The 17,887-nt window shown below is 45.5% G+C and overlaps 1 protein-coding gene and 1 long non-coding RNA gene across 2 annotated transcripts in view; one reads left to right on the forward strand and one right to left on the reverse strand.

Moving 5' to 3' along the window:
• Window positions 1–410: 410 nt before the first annotated feature.
• On the reverse strand, window positions 411–6,469 carry LOC116573419. The gene is made up of 2 exons (XR_004278784.1): window positions 6,368–6,469; window positions 411–1,482 (listed from the first exon to the last, which is right to left on the reverse strand). It is a non-coding gene; the product is annotated as an uncharacterized LOC116573419 (long non-coding RNA).
• Window positions 6,470–6,609: 140 nt separating this feature from the next.
• PSTK (phosphoseryl-tRNA kinase) overlaps window positions 6,610–17,887 on the forward strand; it is a 29,350-nt gene continuing 18,072 nt past the window's right edge. Inside the window, exons 1-6 of the mRNA XM_032313530.1 lie at window positions 6,610–7,192; window positions 9,352–9,643; window positions 9,895–10,093; window positions 12,890–12,965; window positions 13,456–13,549; window positions 16,327–16,539. Of these exons, the coding sequence (XP_032169421.1) occupies window positions 6,977–7,192; window positions 9,352–9,643; window positions 9,895–10,093; window positions 12,890–12,965; window positions 13,456–13,549; window positions 16,327–16,526 (1,077 nt within the window). The 5' untranslated portion in view covers window positions 6,610–6,976 and the 3' untranslated portion in view covers window positions 16,527–16,539. The remainder of the gene's footprint in view (window positions 7,193–9,351; window positions 9,644–9,894; window positions 10,094–12,889; window positions 12,966–13,455; window positions 13,550–16,326; window positions 16,540–17,887) is intronic.

The raw sequence follows: 17,887 nt of genomic DNA on the forward strand, positions 1-17,887 counted from the left end.
GCGCCAGGCGGCTTCGGCCACGCGCTTCCAAACCTGCGCGGTGGAAGAACCCGAGGGCGGAGCATGCGCCCCGACGGCTCCCGGGCCTAGGGCTGGAAGTGTGCGCAGGCGCGGCGTGGGCGCGGGGGAACCGGACCGTTTTTGCACGTGGGCCCGCGGACATGGCAGGCCGGGGCTGTGGGCGACGGTTGCCGGGCGGCCCGGGAGGGTCAGTCTAATGAGGAGAGTCAGTGGTCAGGTAGGAGTGGTGCGGTGGCCGCACGCGCCGCGTTGGGCCTGCTGCGGACCGTCGGCCTGTCTGCAGTGGGCGCTGCGGCCTTCCTGCCCACAGCAGCGGAGCGGGCGGCGGGTGTTAGGGCCGAGAAGAACTCAACCTAGGGAGGCGCAGAGGAACGACACTAAGGCAGCTCTTTCTGCAACAGCACGGGCTTTATTGTTCCAGCATGCTGGGGCTCTGCAACATACCCGAAGATCAGGCAGAGGCTGAGAGCCCCGATCCAAGGGAGTATGGGGTTTTATATCGTTTTTAGACAAAGGCTTGGTACAAAGCCACAATCACAGTGACCTCTCTACACAGTTACAGTTCCTGGTATGCCCTGCACAGTTTACATTTTTCAGTTAGCCATATCTTACCGTCCGGGTGTAGCTGGGAGGCTGTGAAACTAGGACAAGACAGTTCTCTTCTTTGTTAACCACAAGCATAATTCAAGGACATCTCTTAAGCAGGGACCGTGCTTAGGATGTGGGGCCTCGGGAGAATGGAGGGGAACACAAGGGGAAGGCCATGCTCCTGTTTCTCAAGGTTCAACCCGCAAAGCAGCAGAGCAGTTACAGAAAAGCAAGTTAGCAGAAGCTCCACACAATTTAACTCTTTCAGCTCTGGATCTCTTCAGGTGGGTGGCTGCGGGCCTCAGGCGGAGGTTTGCACAGCGTCGCGGACTCGTAGTGTAGTCGCGGCGCTGGCGGGACGTGGCCGAGTCAGTGAAGCGCTGGCGTGAGGGCCAAACGCCAACGGGGCTGACCTCGCGTCCAGTGGCCTCAGCGCTGGAGGGGAGGAAAGAGTGGGGCCGGGTTCTCGGCGCTCTGGTGGAGGAGCCTCTGAGCTGGAACTTGAAGGACCTTTAACGTTTGGGTCCCGAAAAGTGGAGCAGATGGAACTTCTAGTTGCCCCTCGGGGTATAGGAAGGTAACTGGTGCCTCCCCACCACCTCCACCCAGTCCCCTTCCTGGAAAGGCTTGTGCAGATGAGTTTTTCATCTTTTGAAATAAAAAAGGGAATTAGATCACAGATAAGTTCCAGAGTCCCTAAATGTAAAGGTCCTAGGACGTTTACGAAGATTTTCAGTACTCCGGATTCGTTTTAGGTCATCTCCGTCAGTATTTCCATTCTATATATCCTGCTTCCTGTGGTCATAAATTTCCATTCGTGTTAACAATTTGGGGAGTCCTAAGGAAAATATGCTTTTCTTCAAAAACACCTATCTTCAATTAAAGGAAAGAGATCAATGTTACCAGCTGGATTTTGACTTCCTTAAATAGGCTGAATGACCAGGAGTCAAAAAACTAAAGACTCTGTGGTTTACCCTTTTCTCACTCCCATGCATTCAGTAAATCAACAGGTCTCGGTTCTCTTTCTTTCTCATTCTTCTTCATCTATGGGTGTTTTGTTTACAAGCACTAGCTTTCATCTGAACAATTCCTGGAGTTTCTTTACTGTCATAAGCCTTCATTCTCATAACCTCCATTCCATCCTCTGCACTGCCCTCTTTTTCCTCTAGTGCTTGATGTCATCGTCACCTTTACTGCTTAGCATGACTTACAAAGCCCTTTGTACTGTGACTCTTGCCTGCCTCTTCCCACACACTGCCTCCCTGCCACACGCACACATACTTTCCCCTCCAGGTGGAATGCCCCTTTTGTGGGTATGTAGGGAATATCCTGTTTATCCTTCAAAACCAGCTGATAGTCCCTTTCCTATAGGATTAAGCTAATTCCTCTGTACTATACTTGCCCTTTTTAAGTAGGTCAAGAAAAACCAGAGCTGGATGGTAAAACATTTGATTCAGAACTACGACAATGAGAGAAAGAGGTTCATATAGAAAGAGGCTCCATTCTGAATATAGTGTTGGCAAGTAGGAATTTATGCCCAAGGAACAGGTGGGGAGTCTGGTGGAAAATTACTAAGAGAAATCATCATGGGTTAGGGGAGTTGTGGCTAAGCCAGCCGGACAGAATTTTTGATGATGAGATGCCAGGATGATCAGACAGCACCTGGGGGATGGCGGAGGATGAGGAACCGAGTGTACTCCCCATCAACGTGGTTATAGGAACTTAAAGCCTTAAAAGGATTAACTTGTTCAAAACTTGCACATCGCAAAAAAAGACTTGCAGTTGCCCAGCTCCTGAAAATATCCTTTCAGCTGTTAGAATATCCTGCTTGATAAAACTGTCTTTTAACTAGGGGCTTGGGGTCCCACCATCTCTAGGTCATGCTAAACAATACGATTTATGATGAAGGGTCACATTCTATTAGATTGACTTCTGAAAGGGTTGAAAACCGAATAACGTCAGCATACGGGTGCTCTCTGCCTACATGACTGACCCCCAACGACTCTGAGATCATGACCTTAGTCAAAATCGAGTTGGATGCTTAACTGACTGAGCCACCCAGGTGCCCCTGTAGAGTTTTATTAGGGGATAGTGTTCTTCGCTTTAAAAAAGAACCCCATGCTATTGTTACAGGCTTTTCTTGCTTCCCAACGCTGCCCACCATCACTACCCAAGAGTCTTAGTAAAGAGAACAATTTAAAAATAAAACTAAGAGAAGAGATTTCTTTAAAATACAAATAGAGGTATTAGGGATAAGGTAGGTACGAATCACATAACTGTCTTGTCGCCGTGTGTGCCTTACAACAGTTTCTTAAACACTTTCATTTTAAGACCCCTTTATTCCCTTAAATTACTGAAAACTGCAAAGAGGTTTTGTATGTTTTATCTTCATAATTGAAAAAAATTAACTTATTCTGCTTGAATCTACAGTGATGTATACTGATGGGAATGAATCCAGTAAAAAGTAGACCGAAGAAGTAACCAGCATGAGTAATATGGGATCTGTGGAAGAGTCCACGCCAGCTTCAGAATACCTGACTTAAATTGAACTTTTGTAAATGGACTGTTGCATGGGACTGTTTGATCCTACTTTCTTGGGGACGCAGCAGTGACTTCTGGGTGAACCATCTCTTCTTTTGGTAAATTTATAAGGAAGGAAAGTAGCATGCAAGCTAAATGAACCATAAGATGTATATTGCTATTTTTTGTTTTTGTGACACTTGCACGTTCTGAATAAGTAACATATCAAAAATTCTACAGAATATGCTCATAACTCATTTTTGAATACTCCTCTGAAAAGTATTCATCTTTATGCAAAATTACAGAATTTTGAGATATGTTAATGTTCCTCCAGGGATAGGTTATAATACTGGATTTCAGGATAAGGGAAAACTATAAAATCCTTATACCAGTTTTACTTCGGATAGCTGTCCTTTTATATATGATATAACATGAACAGCCAAGGTAAATTTTCTTAGTTGATAGTTAAATTTATCTCCAAATGCTATGGACATTGTACTTTTCTCATTTTCCTCAAATAAACTATGAGGTTTTTTGTTTGTTTGTTTGTTTTGTTTTTTTTAACTGCAGAAGATGTCTTTACATGTGGATACCCAGCATTTAACACAGTATCTGGTACACAAGTACCAAACATTGAGTAATTTTCACAGTGTTAAAATATAGCTCATTTATTAGACTGTTGAGTTTGTTTTAAACATCTTTTTAACTATTTAAAACATAGAGCAATCGTAGGAAGTAAGGAAATAGTGAGAAAACTCATTGGAATTTTCTTCCAAGGGAGTTCTTCTGAAAGCTTAAGAAACCATGAAGGACAGTGACATCTGTTCCTTCGTTGTTACTATGAATCGGATGTTGCCCCGATCCTCCTTTATCTTAGCAGAACTGCTTTTTGTACCTGTGGTCTTTCCTCAGCCACTCTGGTGGTTCTTAGAGTTAATGAGATTAATGATTATTCTGGTCTCAGTGCCCACTCTCAGTACAGTAGATCATTTACACGCTTTCACATACCACATTTACTCACCTCACCATACCTGGGGCAGAGTGGTCTTGGAGAAATCAGAAAAACACTACATATTGTAAGAATAGTTCCAGATCTGGTAACATTTCAGTATGTGGCTCACATTTTAGGTTACCTTTGTTAAGTTTTTAAAAAACTCAATAGGAAGATAAGATTAGTGATGTGAAGATGATCCAACTGGAAATGATATTGATAGTATAGAAAAGGAGCCAGTAAGCTCGCAAGTTATACAGCGGCCTGAAATTTACAGGAGTTTTTGAAATGGGTATGAACAGATACCTCGCTGGAGAGCAAAGAAAGTTCTTTTTCACAGGCCTCTGAGGAGGTGGCAGCTGAGGGGACAAGCACTTACTAAATGTCTACTGGGTTATGGAATAACATGTCTTAGTTAATCTCGTAATGGGAAGTGAGTTTGGACAGGTTGTGAATGTCAGGTTTGCAATGCCATGTTTGGGTTAAGGTAAAGTAGGTCAAGGTACTTTTTTTTTTTTTTTTTTTTTTTAAAGATTTATTTATTTATTTGAGAGGGGAGGGGCAGAGGGAGAGAGAGTCTTCACACTCCCCACTGAGCAACTCCCCCGATGGAGCTCAGTTCCACAACCCTGAGAGCATGACCTGAGCCAAAATCAAGAGTTCTGACACTTGATAGACGAAGCAACCCAGGCGCCCCAGGTCAAGGTATTTTTAAAAGTCTGACTAGAAAGGGGTTCCAGAAGGCTTAGCTCTAGGAATTAGTAAAGAAAAAAGAAATTGGCAAAAGAGGTGAGGAGTGACTCCCATAAATGTGATTAAGGAAATCAGGGCTTTGTCAAGCTAGATTGTTAGCGTTTCTGTTGGCAACTAAAGAACTTGAGTGCTGAGTTGGCAGGAAACAGTGTTAACCAGAGGACACCTGCTTCTGAAGATACTGGGGATTGTCAGAAGGTGGAATCTCAGAGTTTCTAAGCGCCCTCTGCAGAGTTAACACAGATCAGGAGACTGAAACCCAGAGGAGTCACACATAGCTCTTTAAGTTCACTTGCTCTCAGATTAATACAGTTCCCCTTAAGGACAGGCAGCTGACTCAGAATGAACTGAAAGCTCTCCTGAGAAGAAACAAAAGAACAGATTCCAACATGGGACAAATAGCTGAGGCAAAAATTGAAATTGGGTGCTGAGCACTTCCTACAATCTATGTGGTAGTCGGTCCGAGCAAAGGTCCCGGGCAATGCGCAGGGTTCTGAGGGCCAGAACTGATGGACTAGAACTAGGAAGGGGAGGCATGTCTTGCAGTCTCACCCCGGGTTCAAAGCAGACTGACCGCTCCAGCATGAAGGTTACTGACCAACCTCCTTGCTTCTGAGGATCAGAAGGAAGGGAATGAGGACAATCGAGGCTGCACTTAGAGTGCCATGTGACAACCAATCTCAGCGTGATTTAAATCAAGTTTAACATCGTAAATAGGAGGGATCCGTCCCCTTCAAATTATGTTTGTATGTGAGGTAAAATGGGCCACAAATGTCTCTTGAGGATGGGATTGCTTTTTGGTCCCGTCTGTTGCCCCCTGTAACTACTGTAATGACACCAACGATCAGATCAGTCTGAATATAGGTACTAGATCTACCAGCAATGAAAGTTTGGGTCCTTTCCCTCCCCAAAGATCGTAGTATGCTCAGCTTTTTCCTTAAAGCAGCCGAGGTGGGAGGGAAAGGAGGTGGAGGTCAGTAAGCAAAGGCTCTTGAAGTTCTAAATCGCTCTCTGCTCAGGCTCAATAAATGAACTAGATTTCTGCCCAAAGTACTATATCTTCATTGCTAAAGCCATTTGAGCTTTGGGCACTCTGACTCAGCAGCCACCCCCATACTCACTCTCCGCTGGGGACCTTGGGCTTGCTGCCCCACTGGCACAACGTTCCTTTCTCGTTCTTGCACTGGACCGATGACCAAATCCTGAAATGACTATGTTTAACCCAGGGCTCACCTTCAAGAGAAAATGTATGTGTACATCCTCTGTATCAAACTATCAGATTTAACATTGCATTATTGATTGTATTCCCCCCCCTTTATTGATTCTAACCTCCTCTGCACACATTTTGAACACACCACTTTGTGACCAAGAAGTAATCCCCTTTAAAATAAAGTGAAAGTTAGAATCCGAATTCAGCTTCTCTACATCCCAACTCCATACAAGGAACTTTCTACCGCCCCACAGCCTCGTACATCTCCTTGAACACTAAAATACCTACGGTCCTCTGCATGAATACGCTGGAACGGAGGTCTGGGGATGTTCCTGTCCTGTCTCCACCTCCTCACACTAGCCGCCAACTCCAGGCGCGGTAGCCAGGGTTTCCCCTGCCCTGCACCTGTCGCATTTAGGAGGGTCAGTGGAGCGCGGGCGTGGGACTGTCGACTCCGCCTTACATTCTAACAGCAATTGACCTTTCAAAGACCGCTGGGGGAAGACGCTCAGAGTCTCTTCCGGGATTTTCCAAGCACCTCGCCTTAATGAAACCGAGGTGCAATTCTCGATGGCTCGCAAGTTTCCAGCAGGGAGGATAAATCTGACCACTTAAGTCCAACTCTCTGACCCTTCGGGTAACGTCCAGGAGTCAGGAAACGCATCGCCGTGGTCCCCAGCCTAGAGGACTCGCCCTACAAAAGGAGCTCGGCACCAGCGGTTCCAGTGACCACGCGGAGATCGCGGAGCCCGCCGGACCGTGCACCGTGTGGGGATCGGAAGACGCGCCCGTCCTTCCCTCCCGGCCCCAGGCGGCACAGCCACTGCGCGTGCGCGCTGGGCGGACGGTTCCGGAGACGGAGCTCCCCGCCGCCTTCCGTCTCCCGCGACAGCATGAAGACCGCCGAGGACGCCAGCGGTGCGCGCAGCGAGGGGCCGCGGGAGGTGGGCCTCTGCCTTCTCTGCGGCCTGCCGGCAGCAGGAAAATCGACCTTCGCGCGGGCCCTCAGCCACCGGCTGCGCCAGGAGCGGGGCTGGGCCGTCGGCGTGATCACCTATGATGACGTCATGCCGGACGCGTTCCTGGAGCAGGCGAGCGCGCGGCCATTGGTCAGCACGGGGGGCGGGGCCGAGACCCGGTCGTGGACGGAAGGGGGGGGGTCCCACTAAATGTGGGACTGCACCTAGTGTGGGAGGGGCGCCCCGGATAGAGCGGGAGAGACCCGGATTCGGGAGAAGTGGAGCTGGTTTAGCGCAGACTATGCTGACTCCATCTTAGAGTAATTCCTTGTAGAGATTTGTGTGGCTCTGTGGGGCCTGTTTGTACTGTCCCTTCTACAGAGGGCGGCTCAAGACGGCGCAGGTGTCGTCAGCGTGCAAGAGGGAGCCCCCGCCCCCGTGGTCAGGGATGCTCTTGAAAGATCCTTGGGGAAGACTGGTCTTAGGAAGGGGCGGAATCTTAAAAATGTCAACACAGCCCGTTTAACATGCAGCCACGGGCAAATCTTTGTGGATCTATTATAAGTTTATACAGTTTGCAGAAAAAAAATTTTTTTTAAGAAAAAGGATACAGGGTGCCTGGGTGGCTCAGTGGGTTAAGCCACTGCCTTCGGCTCAGGTCATGATCTCAGTGTCCTGGGATCGAGTTCCGCATCGGGCTCTCTGCTCGGCAGGGAGCCTGCTTCCCTCTCTCTCTCTCTCTCTCTCTCTCTGCCTGCCTCTCCATCTACTTGTGATTGCTCTCTATCAAATAAATAAATAAAATCTTTAAAAAAAAAAAGAAAGAAAGAAAGAAAAAGGATACAGAATTATAAATAACAAAGTTCCTAGGGTCCCTCCAGTGATAGTAGAAAGTGGCTGTACAAATGAAGGGTCTGGCCTCTGAAGCTCACTCTTCATTCATCTCAGGGTGAATCTGCCTCCGCCAGCATAGGAAAAGATGGTGGCCACAGATGAAGTAATGGGCTTCTGTTCAGTGACCAGCTTGCACGTTCCAGCTGCACACTTGAGGCCTTCAAATCACACTCAGCACAGTGAGGTGCATCCCCTGGGAGAAGCATATAAAAACAGAGCTCTGGAGGGGGAGAGTAGATTTATGTCTCCCATCTCACTGTCACTCTATAGCAGATCCTCTGACATATTCTGAAAAATTAAATTATGTTTGTCGTTTAATACCCTAGTGTAGATGGATGCACGTAAATAACGTGCAACTATGATGTGAGCCGAAGGCAGAGGTTTTAACCCACTGAGCCACCCAGGTGCACCATACTTTCCTATTCTTGTTTAATTGTGAGGCAAATGCAGTATCAAGTCCTGGACAGCACTAGATTTAGTTGGACGATAGTATTTTCACCACTTGAGGGAAAGCTGAAAGCTGTTGATAGGGATTGTTGTATTGCTGGGCTTTTTCCTCCTTTTTATTATCTTTTTTTCCACTCCTTCCTACAGACGAAGCCCATGGGACTCATCTAGTCACCATGGGTAGGAAATCTCACCTTCTAGAAGATCTTGTTTCCTTTTCAGTAGGTTTAGGCGATGTATTTGTTGTCTATGATATAATCTCAGTGATGTGGCAGGGCATGGACAGGCGGGAGAGGGATCCTTTTCTGGTGTTCCTATGTTTTCTCCAGCCTAGACCTTATAACTCTGTCCCTGCTATCCACAGTCCTTGAGCAGCACAGGATTACCTGGATTCTCGAGTTATTTATTCTCTTCCCTTCCGTGTACCTTCTCTTGTCGTTCCCCATCCTGTTTCAACTCTGTTGTTAGCCTGAAATCTTTTCATCTTGCCCCACGCACCTTTCAGCTGATCTTTTCCGTCCACAACTTTCCTCATTTCAACGGCAAACCAGCATAGCTCTCTAAGCCAGACTATTTTTATTTCAGCAGGATATTGATTTTGGCTCCTCATTTCTCCTGGAGGGTAACAGCGGACGATTGATCTAGCAGAGAAATAGAGATGTGAAAACAAATGCCTAAACCCTCTGCTAGAGCAGGATGCCACGTGGGCAAGGGAGCTTCTGAGCTGCCTCCTGTGTGACTGAGTCTGAGGAGACTTCAGAGGACTAACATCAGGGAGTAGGAGTTGGTGGGCAGAGGAAACCATGTCTACTGAGATACAGAGGCATGACAGAGCAGGTTGTGCTCAGAGAATTCCAAATGGTGCAGCCCTGTGAGCTGAAATGTTCATGCGCCGTGGGTGGCAGTTAATCGTGACCACCCTGCTGGCCAGAGCCCGGCACAGGTTGTCATTCTTCCATCTTTTGCAGCCATCGCACTGGAAATTGCTTCGACAGGAACTGTTGAGGTATCTGGAATTCTTCTTGCTGGCTCTCACGAACACGTGTCCGATGTCTGCCCCACCCAACAGGACCGCAGCCATGTGGGAGGATTTCATAACCTGCTTGAAGGATCAAGATCTGTTATCTTCTGCTGTGCTGGAAACCCAGTCTTGCTACCTCTTAACGAAGACTGCTGTTTCTAGACCTTTGTTTTTGATTTTAGATGACAACTTTTATTATCAAAGTATGAGATACGAAGTCTACCAACTGGCTCGGAAATGTAATTCAAACATTTTTTTTCTTACACACAGACACTTGTTTGCATATCAAAATCATCATCATTCTTAGTGAGAATTTAATTGGATGGGGAAGTTAGAATCGCTTTACTTAATTTTTGAAGCTATATGTTCAGCTTTGCAAATGGTTTTTCTTGCTGCTGCCAGTATCATTTGTCTAATTTGTTTATGTCACAGTTTGGGGAAAAAAAAAAAAAAGCAGTGCACCAGTAATTTTGTGGTTTAACATTTTCAGATTCATTAGGCTTCTGCCAGCTCTTTTTAGACTGTTCTCTCGAGACCTGTTTGCAGAGGAATGATCAGAGACCCCAGGCTCTGCCTGCCGAGACCATCCACCTGATGGCAAGAAAGATAGAAAAGCCCAATCCTGGGAAAAATGCTTGGGAACACAACAGCCTCACAATTGAGAGTACGCCGTGTTCTTCTGAGGCCAGGTACCCCACACAAAGCTGACCTTCACCGGCTGCCTCCCTGAGCCCGGCCAGCTGTGCTCCTTGCTTGACTCATGGTCCCTTGGTTAATCTTTCCACAAGCGCTGGAGAGAGATTGTTGTCTTCCCTTTATGGAGAGGAAGCAACTGAGTGAGAAAGTTACTTTGCCCAGAGTCCTCAAGCTTGCGGCAGCTGAGATGTGAACCCGAGTTTGTGTGCAAACGTGGGCTCTCGTTAAGACTGTGTTGTTGCGAGAGATCAGAGCAGGGCATGCAGAGTAGGGCACATCTTTGAAACTCTCGCTACAGCATTAGCGCAGCCTAGAGTTTGCCTGGTCATTTTCCTCTAGAAAGAAAAAGGGTAAGAGGGGCAGAGTCCGAATTTTGCCTTAAACCTCCCTGTTGTTACACTGCTGCGTGTGTGTGAGGCTTCTGGGCTGAAGTGCTGGTGCTTCCGACCATGGTCTGTGTCTTGGGAGTTCTACAGCAGCACATTTCTAATGGAATTTTCACTGCTGATGGAAATGTTCTCTATTTGTACCATCCAGAGTAGTGCCTGCAGGGCACCTGTGACCGTTGAGCTCTTGAAACACAGCCAGTGCCTCTGAGGGCCCAAGTTTAAAATTTTATTTTAATTGCTTTAAATGTAAATAGCCTCTTGTGACTCGTGGCTGTTGTGTCCAACAGCAGAGTTCCAGAGCCGTATTCCCCAAGTTTCCTCAGCCCCTGCCTAACTGCTGTCCATGGGGCATCAGCAGGGTTTTTTTTTGTTGTTTTTTTTTTTTAAAGATTTGAGAGAGAGCATGAGTGTGGGGGGCGGGGGAGCAGCAGCAGAGGGAGAGAGAGAAGCAGACTCCCCACTGAGCAGGGGGCCCAAGGTGGGGCTCGATCCCAGGACCCTGAGATCAAGACTTGAGTGGAAGGCAGAGGCTTAAGCAACTGAGCCACCCAGGCACCCCAGATCAGTTATTTTTAAAAGGCTAATTTTTAAAATTCACTCCTCAAAATGTTTAGTTCCAAGATATCGTTTCCACCCGTTTCTTAATACATACTTGAATAGGCTAAAAAAAAAAATGGACTTAAGTGACTGTTGTTTATAGGTTTATGAAATAAGCTACTGCTGAGGTTTCTAATTTTAACTTGTAATATCCTGAAACTTTGAGCAGGTGCATAACCAGCTGATTACTGCTCACTCTGGAATACTTGACATTTTTTTCTTTGGAAGTGAATGGCTGGTTGAGGCATCCAGGTATCTATCCCGTGAGAGTGGCCTAATGTTCTCAATGTTCTGAGACAAGGGAGGGCCAGTTCTTGCAAAAAGCAAGGAAGAGTGTTTCTCCCATGCTTTTGCCAATGCTTACCACAGTCTGTTTTGTCTTGGGTCTTTGGAGCCTGGCCACCTGTTCTCACATGTCCAAAATAGTCACAGCACCAGTGAAGGGGGTGCTTGAAGCCTGGTAGCCTTGTATTAGAAGTTGAAAGATGATCTGACAAGCATTCATTTTCCAGGCTTCTATAAAATACTACTTCACCACCACTGCCACTGGTAGTGTTACTACTCACAGTACCAGCTGGTGAGCAGATAGATACTCTGTATTGGACATGTACTGAATGCTTCCTATGTTTAATCTCATTCAGTCCCCACAAACAACTCTTGAGGATAAATGGAATTATCCCCATTTTATAGATGTGATGACCGGCAGGTAAGCCGGGTGACACATCCAGGTAGTAAGTGGCAGACCCATGGTTTGGACCCAGCACGGTCTCACTCACTCCAGAAGTTGGCTCTTTTCAGCGTGAGAAAGATCATCTTGAAGTTGAGCTTCAACTCCCGCTGGCCTAAATTGTTTCAGTGGTTCCCTCTGCACTCGGAGTAGAATCCAGACTCCTTACCATAAAGTACGTGTTGTCACCCCAGTTAACTTTGCAACCGCATAGCCTACTACTTTCCCCCTTTGCCACTTTTCAACCAAACTGGCCTTTGTTCCGTGAACAGGAGGAGCTTGTTCTTGCCTCCGAGACTTTGTACTTGCTGCCCCTCTACCCTTCCCACTTACTATGCGTGATCGCCTTTCCTGCCCATCCTAACTAACGTGAGGAGTGTTCGTGGGACGAACAGGCCACAGTCTTTAACACCATCACTCTGTTTGTCTTCATCCACTCGCCACTGTCTGAAATTAGAACTTTTTGCTGAAGTAACGAGACAGACAATGTAGCCGTTAACCAGGCTTAGAGAGGTAGGGGATTCACTGCACTTCCTGCTTAGCGCACAGTGTCTCGTACAGTGTCTGTATTTTTCATATAAGAAGATACTCAGTAAAACGTCGTTAAATGAATGAATGAATTCACCCTCAGCCCTCCGTGGCCCCTTGGCCCGTGGGGAACTTCTCTAACCTACATTGGGTAAAGAAGCAGAGGCCAGAAGTACAGACTGAGTATCCTCCTTTAGGGCATGAAGTGGAGCTATGGCAGACTAACATTTAGCACTTAATGAGGGAAAAGAGAGAATGTCTTTTTCAAAGCTTATTGAAATGAGTCTTAGGAAAGTAATACTTTTTTTTAAATAAGAGGATTCTTTTGCCTTATAATTTGTTTTAAGCTTCTACTTTTAGACTTTGAAAGTAGAAGGTGGCTTCCAAATTGTTTCATTTTCCCCCCTTTGGCTTAGGGCCTTTGGGTTACACCACTTTTATTCCTCTAGAATTCACTTGAGTGTTCATAAACACAACTTTTTGGTGTTTTTTTTAAAAGGATGTTTGATAATAGGGATTTATTTTATCTCCCCTTCTCTTTCTTGCAGCCTGAAGTTGACTGATTTATTGCTTACTGCTTTGGAGAATCCAGTAAAATATATCGAGGACAATGTGGAACAAAAGGTAAATCTTCCGGATACATTTAGCATAAATGAAAAGGCACCATTTTCAGAAGGAGGGTCTTTTTGAGCTGATTGTAAACTGTGGGTAAAATACGGAAAATGCGTGGCCACTGCCTTGGCGTCTCCGCGGTGCTCCCGCTTCTGCTCCTGGCTGTGGTGGGGCATCAGCTGGCCAGAGCCATTTGTCCAACCCTCAGGAATGTCGGAACCTGTTGCCATCACGCTGGTGTTGGTGACTTGAAATGGGCAAGGACAGGAATTCATGCACTGGGGACACGGACAAACGCTGGAAACGGGGTGCGTTGCTGTTGTTGCTGGAGAGCCTGTGACTAGGCATTCACCAGCACCCGCGGTCTAGACGGGCCCATCTCCTCGGGAAGGAGAGCTGGAACCGAGAAGCCACCTTCCCTTATCTTTTCATCCCATCAAATCCGCGTCCTACTTTAGCCACATCTCGCAAAACTTGCCATAACAATGTCTGTGTTCCACAGGAAACAGACAGGATCATTTGTTCAACTAATGTTCTGCATCAAGCCGACCAGACGCTCCGAAGGATTGTCTCTCAGACGATGAAAGAGGCCAAAGGTATGCCGGGTGGTTGCCTGGGCTTTGGTTGGTCCGATGCTGCTGCTGTTCTGTCCCCTTGACACAGCGGTGGCTTATTAGCTCTCAGTCCTCACCTTCACATCATGTTCCAGTTTCAGCATGCAGCGTGGTTATGTAAAAACTAAATATCCGACCCCTGGAACAGGGTCTTCGTCCGTCTAGTACATTTTTATTGAGTGGCTGCTCGGCACTAGGCTTTATTCTAGATGCCGGGGCTTCAGTAGGGAGCAGTGTGTTATACTGAGCAGACAGACGGCAGACAAATACGTGAGTGTCTGCTGGTGCCCTGGAGAAACATAGAGTAGGGAAAGGCAATGCGGAGTGAGGGGAGTGCTGCTCTTTAAGGGTATTCTGGAAGGCTTCTCAGCGACGGCATTTTAGCCGAGCGACGAATCCACGGAAGGAGCAGACACGCAGTCATCTGCCGGCGGATCGCTCTAGGCGGTGGCCACAAATGCAGAAGCCCAGAGGTGAAGTTGTCTGGTATGTTCTAGAGCAGAAAACGGGGCCATTGAGTTGGGTGGAGGAAGGAGTGGGGAGAGGTGGTCAGGGCCCGCCTGGCAGACGGGCAAGCTCAGTGTGTCTTCAGTCGGAACTTGAATGGAGTATGTGCTAGTTCTAGAACATAACTCCTTCAGGTTTTAAATATTTAAATATTGAACTCCTTGCTATATTTAAATTTTGATTTAAAAACTAATGTTAGCTTAACATTTCTTGAGTTTTTATATGCTAAGTGTCCCCATGAGGTGAGTGTAGTTTTACAGATAGGACATGAAGGTTCTGGGAAGGTCAAATAACTTGCCCAAGGCGGAACAGCTCTAAGACACTTGGACAGCCCGGGTTCAGAGTCAAGTCTGCCTCCCGTGTGTGCTTTCTGTTAGGCTCCCTGCATCACCAGCTTTGATTATTAATACCTTTACAAAAGCTTAGAAAGTTGGAAAAGCAAACAGTACACTAACCATACGGTATTTTTCATACCCTTTTTTTTTTTTTTTTTTTTTTACCACGATCCATAAGCGCATTTTCTCTTGTATCCTGGTGTGTGGTCCGGTACAAGAACATGTGCGCGTGTAGTGACAAATTTCACAAAGCCCTCACATGTGGAGTGAGCTCTACAACATTCTATTTGACTTCATTTTAGAAAACGGCTGCCTGCAACCTGCATCTCACTTGTAGCTTACAGTCTGGAGTTCGGAAACCAGAGGCCTGGAGCAGAAACAGCAGCATAATTAGAATAGAGACAAAGATAGTTGTAGGAGTTCTCTCTCGGCCGTTTGCCTTTATTGCGTTCTATATAAAATGAAGAGAAGAAGGGGGAATAGGATTATGCCCAAATCCCTCTTGACTCATTTTTCACCCATTAAAATGACACCTTTTCAGGTTTATTTATTTATGTGAGGGAGGTGCTTCTAGCTCCTGGATCCATACCTAAATGAAATAAAAAATTCAGTTCTCCCAGCATCCAGAGAACATGAAAAGACAACCCACGTATCAGGAGAAGGTATTTGCGGATCCTTTGTCTCAGAAGAGACTTGTATCCAAAATAGGTGAAGGACCGGTACCACCTACTCAGCGATACAGACAATCCCATTTTTAAAAATGGGCAAAGGGTCTGATAGACATTTCCCCAGGGTAGATACAAAGATGGCCAAACCATAAAGAAAACACAATTATCAGTAGTCCGCAGGGAGGACTCCTGAGCACATGCGCTGGGCCGGCCAGAATCAGGAATCAGGCCATGCGGGAATCAGGCGCAGGCGGGATGTGGAGAAGCGCAAACCCGGCCTGCTGGTGGGGCTGGGAAGTGGTGCAGCTGCTTTGGCAAACAGCCGAGCAGCTCCTCAAACGGTTCAGTGGCATTACCGGGGGGGCGGGGGGGGGGGGGCAGCCCGCCCACTCCTAGGTATCTGCTCAAGAAAATTGCCAACATATGTTCATACCAAAATGTGTGCACAAATGTTTGCGTCAGCATTATTCCTGGTGGCCAGGAGGAACCCTGAACACAGGATGCAAAGTGGAAGAAGCCACCACCCAAAGCCACGCTGCTTGAGTCCGGGCCTGTGAGGCGCCCAGAAGCGGGACATCGGGAGCCCCACGAGCACATCAGTGGTCACTTAGGGATTCGGGGTGGGGCCGAGGCTGGGGTAGGCGGGTGGGAACGAAGGGACGCAGGTTTCTGAGAGGATGAGCCGTTCTCGAATGGACGGTGGGGACAGTCGCACGTGCCTGCAGGTAGCCAGATAGTGGTTTAAATGAATGAAGTGTATGGTTTGCCAGTTTTATTTCAGCAAAGCTGTTTAATAACATGACAGTCTTATTTTAGTGACATTACCCACATGGCTGGTGGCTGCTGGGTGGGGTAGGACAGAACATCTTCATCATCATAGGAGGTTATAGATCGCAGGGCCCTGCTACAATTTATCAGCTTCAAACCAAAATGTCATTGCCTAGTCTGCTTTTTGGCCTTTCTGCCTCTTAGTTCACAGACTCTAAATCACTATCTTGTCAACAACAAGGAAAATCCTTTTCAGGTTTATCTTTTCTGCTCTTGCGTTTTGTGGCCAGGTACTGAAAAGATCTGTTTGCTGTCACATGAATGTGACCTTTGTTTCTATAGGACACCTACTGGACTGTGATTATTAACCGAATACTCTGATTGGTTTGTCTGAAGTATTCAAATTCATTTCCTGATGTTATTAAACAGCCCAACCTGATTAGTTTACACAAATAATTGTAAGAGTATCTTTTCATTTTAGATGAACAAGTGCTTCCTTTCAACTTGAAGCTCCTAGCAGAGGAACTCAACAGGCTCAAAGCAGAGTTTTTGGAGGACCTAAGACAAGGAAACAAAAAATACCTGTGCTCTCAGCAAACCATCCACATATCAGATGTTATTTCTTTTTTTCACTATGAGAAAGACAACATTGTCCAGAAATATTTTTCAAAGCCGCATTAAAACTTCTGAACTTCCAATCAAATGTCTGATTTTGGTTAAGATTTTACAAACTAAAACAATTTTGTGTTCCTGGATGTTTTCTCGCCCAGTGATGGGAAATGCCAAAGACTTACTTAAAAAAAAAAAAGCAACAGTCTATTCTAAACACCCATTTGTCATAACAGAAATAACTTCAGTCAGTCACTTGTCAGACGTGACATGGGTAATTAGGCATCAGAAGCAGGCAGGCTTCCTTGGTTCTGTGCCAGAAACCTCAGGGTGGGGCTGGTGGGGACAGGGGTCTTGCTGAATGGATCCTCAGGAAAGCAGAGAGACTAGGAAGGAGACAAGAGGTGGGTACATGGAGCTGTTTTTGTCTTTAATTCATGTGACCGATCTCATGGGTAAGGCATTCTACAGATTCAAACCAATGCAGCCATAAAACCTTTTTCTTTTTTTTTTTTTTTTTGTTAAATTTATTAACAGTTTACATACTGGAAAATTACTAAAAAAATTGGATCCTAGTTTTCAAAGAAGAAAAATCGAGATCAATAGAAAAGTGTTATTTTTTTTTTATTCATGTATTACAAAAGCAAAGCTTCATTCACAATAGGAACTACAGACTGGATAGTTATTTCAGCATTGAACCGCTCTCTGGAATCCCTAAACAATATAGTGTTTTGCAACCAAAGTCAAGTTTTATGTTTTGCATACAAAATATGTTCTTTACATCAAAGTACATATTAACAAAAACAAGGTCTAGAAATCATATACCCTCTAAGACTACTTAAGGAAAAAGTCCTTAGCAGGGATTTTTTTTTAATAATACATCCACTTGATAAATATTTTTGTAGAACTTAAAATGAGGTTTATCTCAACATTTTTAAAGTAATATTCCCTTTGTCAAACGATTCTGCAGATGAATGGCAAACACTTATTTCTAAAATGAAATAGCACTGGAAAATATTCAAAGCAAAAGTCTAGCCTTTACTTGAATTTCAAGAAGTTGTAGCTACATACTATATTAGTAAAATCTGAAATGAAATTATTCCCTGTTAATCTCTTCACAGTTTCTTAAAAAAATATTAGTGGAGATAAATTATCTACCGACTTTAAAAATCTAAACTTATGTTCACTGAACAAAAATACATTTAGTTTCAGAACATTGCCTGTTAACAGCAAAGTACTATAAATAGTTCACGTTCAGCTTTTCCTAGCAGCTCATTTCTATAAAATATCTGATTAAAAATAAAATGGGAGAAACGTATTCAACACTTAATGGAAGATAGTATCATCTTTCCATGTATAAAATTTTAACTCACAGAAAATTTAAATAAAATCCTAAATCTTTTTAAAAATACAATACTAAAAAAGTTTATAAG

This window comes from Mustela erminea, chromosome 14, assembly GCF_009829155.1.
Source record: "Mustela erminea isolate mMusErm1 chromosome 14, mMusErm1.Pri, whole genome shotgun sequence".
NCBI classification, from domain to species: Eukaryota; Metazoa; Chordata; class Mammalia; order Carnivora; family Mustelidae; genus Mustela; species Mustela erminea.